Raw genomic sequence first — 10,801 nt, forward strand, 5'->3', positions numbered from 1 at the left:
TGCGACGGGGGCTCGGTACGGTGCACGGGCGCGCTGCCGCGCTGGGTATTTTTAGGGGTCATTAATCGTGAGTCGTGACACCACCCATGCGTCCCCCCAACCCCCACCACCACACACACACACACACACACACACAACTCGCACGCCACGCACGACGCACCGCGGCGCAGCGTGGGGGGATGATATGGCCATTGCGCACATAAGGCTCCTCGATCCTCATCAGTAGGACTATGTCCTGCGAGGCAGGCGGCACCGGCACCACCACCACGCACTGGACTTGCACGCTGAGTCTGACCCTGCTGCTGCTGGCCCTCCTCCTGGCGGCGGGCTCCGTGTCCAGCTACCCCGCCACGGCCACGGTGCAGCGCCACCACCCGGCCGTGTCCGTGTCCTCCTCCTACCCTAACCCCAGCACGGTTCTCCTGCACCACCACCACCCAGCGAGGAGCCCAGCAGCCTCCGCCTGGGACTGGGAGTCGCTGCTGTCCCGCTCCATTCTGGGGCTCTCCTCCTCCTCCTCCGCCGCCGGGGGGTCGCAGGGCTACCTGCTGGGGGGCATCAAGAGGCTGCGGAGGCTCTACTGCAACGCGGGCATCGGCTTCCACCTGGAGGTGCTGCCCGACGGGAGGATCAGCGGCGCGCACCAAGAGAACCAATACAGTGAGTTGTTGTTATGAATGAATGATTGGTAAATCAATCAATCCGGGCGGCGATCAATACTAGTGGATATTGATCTAGCCTACTATCTATCCCCGCCTATTCTGTTACATCATGATCATAATAGCCTATGTCACACAGACAGTCACACTCACACACGTAAGGCTATGGCCGCAGCTTTGGGTTTCTTCATCCGAATGAAAAAGCAGCGTCCATCAATTTAAGTTCAGAATCAGATCGCTTCAGTCAGCGCTAAACGTCTCCGTTAAGCGGCGCACAGACGCAGAGCACATACCATGTAGCTCTGGCCCATAGCTCTAATGCCTTCGGCAGCAAAGGGCATTAGGGCTATGGACAGAGCTACATACCATAGTAACCATTATAGCAAGCCTGCCCTACACATACTCTTTGAAGGGGGGGGGGGGGGGGGGGGTACCAACGGGACCCCCCATCTCAGAGTTGGCAGCTAGTGGATAGGCCTACATAAATCAAGCACTAAAAAATGGACATTGTGACAGTTTTCACAATTTAAATTAATCTAATCCTTTGTCTGCTAGGTTTAATAGAGACTCCACCATGGCCCGTAGCACTTGCCCTAGCCTATCCCCTTAGATAGCACATTATGTGTGATATGTGATGTATGCCATGCTTTTGTTATTGCTTTAATGTAAGTCGCTCTGGATTAAGAGCGTCTGCTAAATGCCTAAATTGTAAAATTGACATAGACCACTGAAGTCCTGACGTCACTGCAGCTAGGTGGCGGTTCGTGTTTTATTTTTGAGGGGCGCGAGCCCCTCCTATGCACAGCTGTGGGTGTCTGTGAGAACATGAGCAAAGTAGCCTACATATTGAAGATAAAAGTGAGGGCAGAAAAGTGAAGACGCCAAACGTGATTGCAGGCCGGAATGACATTAGTGATGATTTGATTGGCTGAGCACGGAATGTGATGATGTATCATGATAAGAGCGACCCTCACTTCACATGAGTGTGATTTAAAAATACATAAAACAACTATACATTACTGTACTGTATTGAAGTATGGATTGATTGATTGAATAATGTATTAACAGTTTTGGAGAATTACAGTACATTTCAAGCACAACTCAATACAAGACTGTTAACTGTGAGTGGACGTCACCATAAAGCATTACACTTGTTTACAAGAGGGTCCACCATGTTCAATTCATCATAACATTTAGAGACGTACAAATATACACTACTATATAGCCAAAAACAGGAATTCATCATAAAGGAGGTAAAAAGGAAAAAAATAACATATACAATCAGGGGGAAAAGGGGTGGGGGGGGATTCAGATTTTTACGGGGGACAATTTCGAATTGCAGCCGTCCGTACTCCGTAGGTGCCCTTTGAGAGCGGTTTTGAAGGAGTCAAGGGATTTGCATGTCTTAATAGCCTCGATACCCAGGCTTTCATTTCGTCTGCACGAAAATCCTAATGACTGTTGGTAGGGCGTTCCACATTTTGGTGGCATAGGAGCGAAATTAATTTAGTCCCTTGTTTGTGCCGAATCTGGGTTGTACATGGTTTGTTGAACTCCCTCAGGTGTTGTGCGTGTGGACTTCGCTGACATTAAGGAAGTATCTAGACAGGTACATGCAGGGTATCTTGGTGGTGTAGAGAATCTTGTGGACCAGACCCATTGCAAGATGCTGTCGTCAACCCTAAGCCATTCCAGCCTGTCAAAGTGGGCAGGGGTGAGGTGGGTTCTGGGAGTGAGGCTGTGCTCTGTACTGTACATTGATTTTTTTCATTTTTTTTTGAAAAAAATCTTTGAGAAATTACAGAGTTACCGGAATGAGATGATGTATGATGATGATGTACGATGGATCATGGATGATAAGAGAGCCCCTCACTTCACACAGGTGTGATTTTTATCCTCAATTCCATGCTCAGCCCATCACAATTGCCGTCCTCACTTGTCTGTCCTCACTTTTTAGTTTTTATCCTCAATTCCTTGCTCAGCCAATCAAATCATCGCTATGGGGTACACCAGAGTATAGTAAGAGAGTAATGACACTCCCGTTGACTCTCATTGTAACAATGGAATGCGGAAGTGCTCATTCTATCTCAATGGAATAGTTCCAGCCATAGGAGCAATGTTTGGAACTATCGCCCATAGGCACCCGCTTTGCGGCAAGATCGAAGCGTGTCACCACTCTCTTACTAGATTACTCTGGGGTACATACAAACACACAAAGCTGGGCTAGCGCCCCTCAAAAACACGAACCATGGGGAACAGCGCCCTCTAGCTCAGTGCAGAGCAGTCTTGGACCCGCATATTGACACTAATCAGCCCACAGACCCCCATATGAAGAGATATGCCAGGGACCCCCCATAAGAGAAGATTTTTACGGCTCTAGCAGTGATTATCAACCCGTTAAATGTCAAGGACCCCCAATTTATTGTAGAATCAATATTAATTTAACCCCTGGGGACCCCCTGGTGGAACTCCTTCAAGGACCCCTGGGGGTCCCCTGGGGACCCCATGTTGAGAAGCACTGCTCTAGCGGCAGTGACGTCAGACGTTCAGGGATCTATTGTGACAGTAATCAGTGGTGGAAAGTAACTAAGGACTTTTACTTAAGTACTGTACTTAAGTACAATTTTGAGGTATTTGTACTTTACTTGAGTGTTTCCGATTTGCAGTACTTTTACTTCTACTCCACTATGTCTCAGAGCCAAAAATGTGTACTTTTACTACAATCTACAATTATTTGAAAACTTTAGTAGATTTTCATTTTGATTAGAAAACATACATTAACAACTTCAACCCTATACATTTTGGCCTTTTGAATATAGTCGATCTACAAGCTGTGAGCTTGTATTTTCAATAGATTTTGTACACATTTTGAACTGCAATGTGAGTACTTTTACTTTTAGTACTTTAAGTACATTTTGATGCCGATACTTTTGTACTTTTACTCAAGTACATTTCAATTCCGTACTTTTACTTGTATCGAAGTACTTCTAAATTGCAGCATTGGTACTTTTACTTAAGTAAAACATTTGAGTACTTTTTCCACCAACTGAGCCTATAATCTAACGGCACTTTGTCTGCTATAGGTTTAATAGAGATCTCCGCGGTGGAGCGAGGGGTCGTCAGTCTCTACGGCGTGCGGAGTGGGCGTTTTGTCGCGATGAACGGCCGCGGACGGTTGTACGCAACGGTAGGTACGCGCAAAGCTATTCCATTTCATATTTGACGTATTAACGGCCTCCCTGAAATAGTGCTGCTGCCTTGCTGCTATACTTATAGTGTTATTGGCAGCCCGATCCGGTTTTATTAGGATGCCATTATTGTGGATTGGCGCGCTGTGCTGTGCATGGCTTTTTTGGCCCTGATGATCATAGACGATCTATTCTGTGACCCTTACAGCTTAGAGGGTTTGTGTGCCAAATAGTCGCACAATGTTGTCATCCTTCTTAACCGTTGTACTACTATGGCGTGGTCGGGCTATATAAATGAGGCTGCTTTGAGCACCAAATCCGTTAACATACCACGTATCGTTTGGGACTTATGTTGGCTACTGTACATACATACTGTAACTGCTTTACAGAGCTTCATGTGAAAGGGGGTCAAGTCAAAGCCCATAGGAGGATGTGCATCTCTCAGAAGTATAGTAGTACTATAGTCTATTAGCTGTAGCCTAACATTAGGCTTAATCCATTCTGGGCGGGAACCCCTTTTGGTGTTTTATGTTATACTTTAGCTATTAGAAAATAGCAGATCTACAAGCTCGTAGTGCGGCACAAAGTGCCGCGCTACGAGCTTGTAGGTCTGCCATTTTTGAAAAATCGTGAAAATGTATACAGTGCAAATCTTTGAATATATATTCTTTCAGGCCGGTTAAGACTCCCAACATGCATGGCCGGTTAAGACTCATCTGTGGCTCCCGGCATGCGTGGCCGGTTAAGACCGGTTAAGACTCACCCATGGCTTTCACGTTAGGGGATGGACGATATGGCTACCTCACGATACGACATCTGTGGCGATATTAAGCCTTCGATAATGATTATATCACGATATTCGATAAATTGTGATATTGCGATATTCAATATATTTCATCAACGATATATCTTGATATCTCTAACTGAAAATGCAATAAATAACCATAAAAGGCAGAAATCTGGAATTATGTATTTATTCCAAAATCTTACAAGATGTTTTGTGTCATAAACTGCATGGCCAATAAAGAATCTTGCCTCCTCCAAACAGTAACACACTGACTGCAACTTTGCAACTTGTCCACAACTTGTCTGTCCACAGCAATGGGTAGCATACTACTACTAGCACTAATTAATCAATGGGTAGCATACTACTACTAGCACTAATTAATCAATATCACAATATTGGCAGGACGATACGATATATATTGCAGCGATATATCGAGATATCGTCCCACCCCTAAATTCCATATATTGTGTGCTGCCATTTCCATGTGGGAGCCTCAGCCAACACACCCTTGACACCAGTGTTGGAACTAACACCCTTACATTAAGTTACTTTACATAACGAAACTACTTTTTTCTGTAACTTGTATTGTAACTCTTTACATTTTCCAATTCAGTAACGCCATTATAGTTACTGTGTTTTCAATGGGTGAGTTAGTAGTTACCCACGTTGCGTAATGTAATCCAAAAGAACCGTCTCCTTCTCCTGCCAGTGTGGAGTCTGTCATGTAAACTGACCCAGAGTCAACATAGGGTAACATATAGGGTAATCACTTTAGGCCTGTCTGTGCATGGGCAGGACATCAGTATTATATCCATATCATTAGACTGGATATTGTCTGTGATATTGTACTATTGGCATAAGTGTTAAGAGTAGAGCTTAAAACACACCACAACTGGACCATGTGACATTAGGGAATATTTTTTCCTTGAAAAAAATGTGTCTGAATTGGAAAATCTTATATATTTTTTAAAACCTTTTTATTAAGTAAAGTAACTAGTTACTTTCATAATTTAGTAACTAGTAAAGTAATTGTCTCCACCAGGCCGAAGGCATGGGGAGAGAGTATGTTTTGCACTCCGTCCGTGTGTGTGTCCGTCCGTCCGTGTGTGTGTCCTTCCGTCCGTCTGTGTACAGCTAATCTCCGGCACCGTTAACCCGGTCGATGCCAAACTTTGCACACACACTCCCTGGATGCCAACGATGAACCTCTGCCCCGCATTTTCCAGAACGGCCTGTTATAGCGCCACCATGAGGCAGCTTTTCACATTTTTACCTAAAACTGCACCGATCTGCGTGAAACGTTGCATGCACACTCCCTAGAGGCCAAGGACAAACCTTTGACCTGCATTTTCCGCATCTGCCTTTTATAGCGCCACCAGGAGGCCGACTTTTGTAAAACACATTTTTTGATATTACTCCTCCAGATTCTGTCCAAAAATCTCACAAATCGTTACACAGCATCTCTATGGTCATGTGCTCAATTCGGATCTGTCCGATATTTCATATTCCATCCTAATTGGCTATAATTGGCTTTCACAGTTTGCAAGATTGCCCCGTTTTGAACAAAAGCCTCAAATCATGAACGCAGCATGCAATTTACGTGAAAACTTTCACACATTTTCTTACTAGGCTGAGGAATATATCCCACCCTTTTCACATTGGCCTGTTATAGCGCCACCAACAGGTTGATTTTTGCAAAACACATTTTTGGAACAAAATGCCTCAAATCATCCAATTGCCATCAAAGGCAAACATGTTTATATTACTCCTAAACATTTTGCCAAACATCTCACACAGTCCTATCCTCCTGGTGGAGACCTGTGCCCAGAAGGGCACTTTTTCTAGTTTGTTACTTTTTCAGAATAGTAACTATAACTATAACTAATTACTTTTTTAAAGTAACTTGAACAACACTGCTTGACACACACACACAACGCGAGGCGATCAGTGGGGTGATGTTGTGTGTGTGCCTGGCTAATCTCTGGAACACAATGCGAGGCGATCAGTGGCTCAGTGGTGATGATGTGTGTGCCCAGGCTAATCTCTGGAAGCTGTTGATCTGAATACAGCTTGAATTAAGGCTTCATCAGAGCGCTCTTTAGAGGGATGTGAATAGCTCTGCTGTTTTCCGCTGTTGTTATTATAATGATGACAAAATACACAAATGTTGTTGATTATCAGCCAGTGAAACGATCGGACACGTGGCTGCGCTGCCATATTTATTGTAGTTCGGATATGGTGGTTGCAGCTGCGAACAGTGGCGTCTCTACAGGGGGGCATTGGGGGGCATTGCCCCCCCAGATTGGATTTGTGCCCCTTCAGTCCAGATTGGCCAGTAGTACCCTACCCCAGGGGTTCTCAACCCGTGGGTCGCGACCCCTCGGGGGGTCGCCAAATTATTTTAGGGGGTCCCCAAATTATTTTCAAAAAAAAAAAAGATTAAAAAAAAATCACGATTTTTCAAAAATAGCAGACCTACAAGCTCGTAGCGCGCCACTCGGTGGCGCGCTATGAGCTTGTAGATCTGCTATTTTTAAATAGCTAAATTATAACAATGCTTAAAACACCAAAAGGGGTTCCCGCCCAAAATGGTTTAAGGTAGCAGTCAATTTATATTGGGGGTCGGGAGGGGGCGGGGCGGGGGTCCCGAGACATTGCCAAAGCATTTCCGGGGGTCCCCGGCCAAAAAGGTTGAGAACCCCTGCCCTACCCTACCAATATTTTAATGTTTTACAAATGTTAAATCTATCTAATCTAAGTTCTTCATGATTATTGTAAATATATACATGTTCAAATTAATTGAATAGTTAATAGAAATACAAGGTAATATATGCATGCAGAAGACATTATAATGCTCAACATATTTGTATTTCTTTGTTTGTTGTTGGTGCTGCTGCATAATTGTAGCCTACTTGTAGCCTTTTTCAAGCATCACTTTGTTAATAGGCGACTATTTGTTATACATAGGGGGGGGGGGGGGTTTCCAAAGTGCCCCCTTTGGAAAAAAGTAAAAGGCGAAAGACTTATTCGTCATGAAGAGAGACCCGAGTAATTCTTGGAAAAAAGTATGCCCCCCTGCTGATTTGTGCCTGGAGACGGCACTGGTTGCGAAACTTGCGACTTTCATCTTTGACAAAATTGGAAATGTCAGTCACCCATGCAAAACAATAAAGAATGTCAGTCGAGTGCTCCAGTTCTCTCTCCCGAAGTGCCCGGACATTATATCTTCTTAGAAGCATATTCATCTTTGTATATAGGTTACTTTAGCTAGATACTTGTAAACAGACTCCTTATGGTTGTGGTAACGAATACGATTCACATACAATCAGGAGGTTCAAATGACCAGCACTCCTTTCTAAAACTTTCACTGCTTGCTTGATTTGATTGAATACTTTAAATAACAGTTTGCAAAAGTATAGCGGTACAGTTATGCAATAATGCTTAAAGGATAACACAAAAATCTCTGTAGGGCTTTTTTCCCCACATTGTGGTCCTGTGTATTCAATTCATCGATACATATAATAAGACATACAATACTATACAAGAAATCATCAATAATAGGAGCAGCAAAAGTGTATAAAAAACGGTTTGGGGCTAATTTGATTGGCTGCAGCCTAAGGCAAGAAGACAATTTCACTGGTACCTATTCCTCTTCAAATGTGTTATAACTAAGACAGTGATTTTATAAATATATATTTAAAAAAAAAAGAATTATACTTGCGGCCAGTGAGGCTTGTTTTTTTGTTGTTTTTTGTTTGGGGAATATTATTTTATTGTCTCTATATTGCACTTCTAATTCTTTGACTTTTTTGTCTAATTGTATCATGTTCGGAATAAAGTTTTTCATTCATTCATTCATTCATTACGACCCTCCATACTTGAAACAGTCACTGAAACCATATACATCCCCATATCCACTCTGACACACACACACACACACACACACACACACACACACACACACACACACACACACACACACACACACACACACACACACACACACACACACAACATCCTATACTTTACTGTTCCCAAAAGAATATTTTCTGAATCTGGACGCCGGTCATTCCACTACAAAGCTCCATCTGACTGGAACAATCTTCCTCTTTCTCTCAGATCTGTTACCTCCCGTGGCCGCTTCAGGACTTCCTTGTACTCACACCTCGAAACAACCTGTTCATGCTACTAGCACTACTTGTACTATTGCTTATTTCTGAGATAATACAGTATATTTTCCATTTGTCTAAAATTAGTTGAGGGCTGGGGTTGTGGGTGGGGAGAGGATGAGCAAGCTATCTGTACATGTGTGTATTGTGTACCGTGTGCTGTACTGTGTTCTGTAATTGTACTGTAATGCAATGTTTTGCCATATAGCCTAGTAGCCAAAAAGTGAACCCGGACATGTTGAGTACACCAACGTTTTATGTTAGAAATGTTTAGTATGGGTTCCCAGCATGTAGAAACTGCCGGATGCTAACTGGCATTATGTTGAGCAATTTTCATAATTGGCATAATATGTAGCCTCGGAAACCCAGACGTTTTTATTTCCAGGGAGAAAAAAAAAAGTCTGGGTCCGAGTCCACTTCAATTCGGCATAGAGTAGCGCAAACATCGCTCACTCTCTGCTGATTTCTGCACCTTTGTTAAATTGACACACACGCGCACACATGTACACACACACACTCCTCTCTCTCTCTGTCGCTCTAAGTAATTAGTCTCATGTCGCGCAGCTGCGCATAGTTTCTCCCGGCGGATCCTGCCGGGAGCTGCCTATGCCATAAAAAGCATAGGTGAGTTCCAGGCTACATAATATGTGACCATACCATTAACAACCTATAGAAGGCAAAATATTCAAAATGTCATTATGCTTTATCTAGCATGTGATGTGTCAAACTAAGTGGGCACTATGACAAAAACTGTGAAGAAAACAAAATGGCTGCATTCAGTGTTGATTTTGTCGACTAAAACTATGACGAAAAATGATCGTCGACTACCTTTTTAGTTTTTACACTGACAAACTAAATGGAAACTAAATGAAAACTAAGCTATGATGACTAAAACTAAGACTAAATATATTGATAATTTTGTCAACAAATAAAAACTAGACTAAAATGTCAGGAAGGGACTAGTGGAGAAGAGATCCAGTAGGCTATAAGTAATTTTACACTTGGTTGCATGCTGAAAATAGCTGATCTACAAGCTCACAACGCATCGCGGTGTGAGCTTGTAGATCGGCTATTTTTAGCAAGTGTAAAATGAGCCATTACGACGGCATCAAGGCTCGCCAAGACACATTTTAGTCGACTAAATCAACTGTATATTTAGTCGACTAAAATCGTATGCCAAATTCCGTCTTTTAAAGTGAACGCGTATGCTGGCACTGGGAACTGGGGTTTATGCTAATAGCTAGCGGTATATAGAGGTAGAGTTAACACTCCCTGTTCTTTTTCGCCCCATTCCCCAGACAGTCTTCCACGACGAGTGTAAGTTCAGGGAGAGCTTGCTGCCCAACCACTACAACGCCTACGAGTCCTGGGCGCACCGCGGCTCCTACATCGCCCTCAGCAAGCGCGGCCGCGCCAAGCGAGGCGACAAGGCTACCACCGCCACGACCGCCACACACTTCCTACCGCGGATAATATAGACGACGAGCGGAAGTAAACCACTGGCAGTAAACCAACCCCCGATTTGCACATGTGGATTATTTCCCGCCAGGTAACACACAAATGTGACCAAATTTGACTGAGGGACTGCCATTGGATATTTTTGAATTTCCATTTTTTTCATGTCATATGAAAGCAGGGAATCATAGCTTCAAATTGACATTGGTTGTTCAGTTTGACTCACCAGTTTTGGAGATATGGCTTATAGAGTAATGTCTTGCAGAGAAACAGCGAGTTGAGAAAACAGGCTTGAAAGGTTCACTTCTGTGGACTCTAACATTACACCTAGCTACATGTTTAAGCATTTATTACATATTTACATGTCGATTTCAGCTCTGACACTTATTTCAGACATGCTCTAGTATGTGAAGAGTCTGCCTGTGCTATCAACTCATTTAAAAAAAAAAAAAAAGGTTTTCTCCTCTGGTGAAAAGCTGGAGTTTGCACGATGGCAGTCTCTCAGTCAAATCTGTTCACATATGACGACGAGCAAAACAAAGA

The 10,801-nt window shown here is 43.5% G+C and overlaps 1 protein-coding gene across 1 annotated transcript; it reads left to right on the plus strand.

Moving 5' to 3' along the window:
- Positions 1-230: 230 nt before the first annotated feature.
- LOC306923892 (fibroblast growth factor 6-like) lies at positions 231-10,313 on the plus strand (the record flags this gene model as incomplete). The annotated part of the gene is made up of 3 exons (XM_079502238.1): positions 231-660; positions 3,743-3,846; positions 10,102-10,313. The coding sequence occupies 3 exons, from the start codon at positions 231-233 to the stop codon at positions 10,279-10,281; spliced, it is 714 nt and encodes a 237-aa protein (XP_079358364.1). The 3' UTR covers positions 10,282-10,313.
- Positions 10,314-10,801: the final 488 nt, after the last annotated feature.

Source organism: Electrona antarctica (genome assembly GCF_951216825.1).
Source record: "Electrona antarctica genome assembly, chromosome: 5".
Taxonomy (NCBI): domain Eukaryota; kingdom Metazoa; phylum Chordata; class Actinopteri; order Myctophiformes; family Myctophidae; genus Electrona; species Electrona antarctica.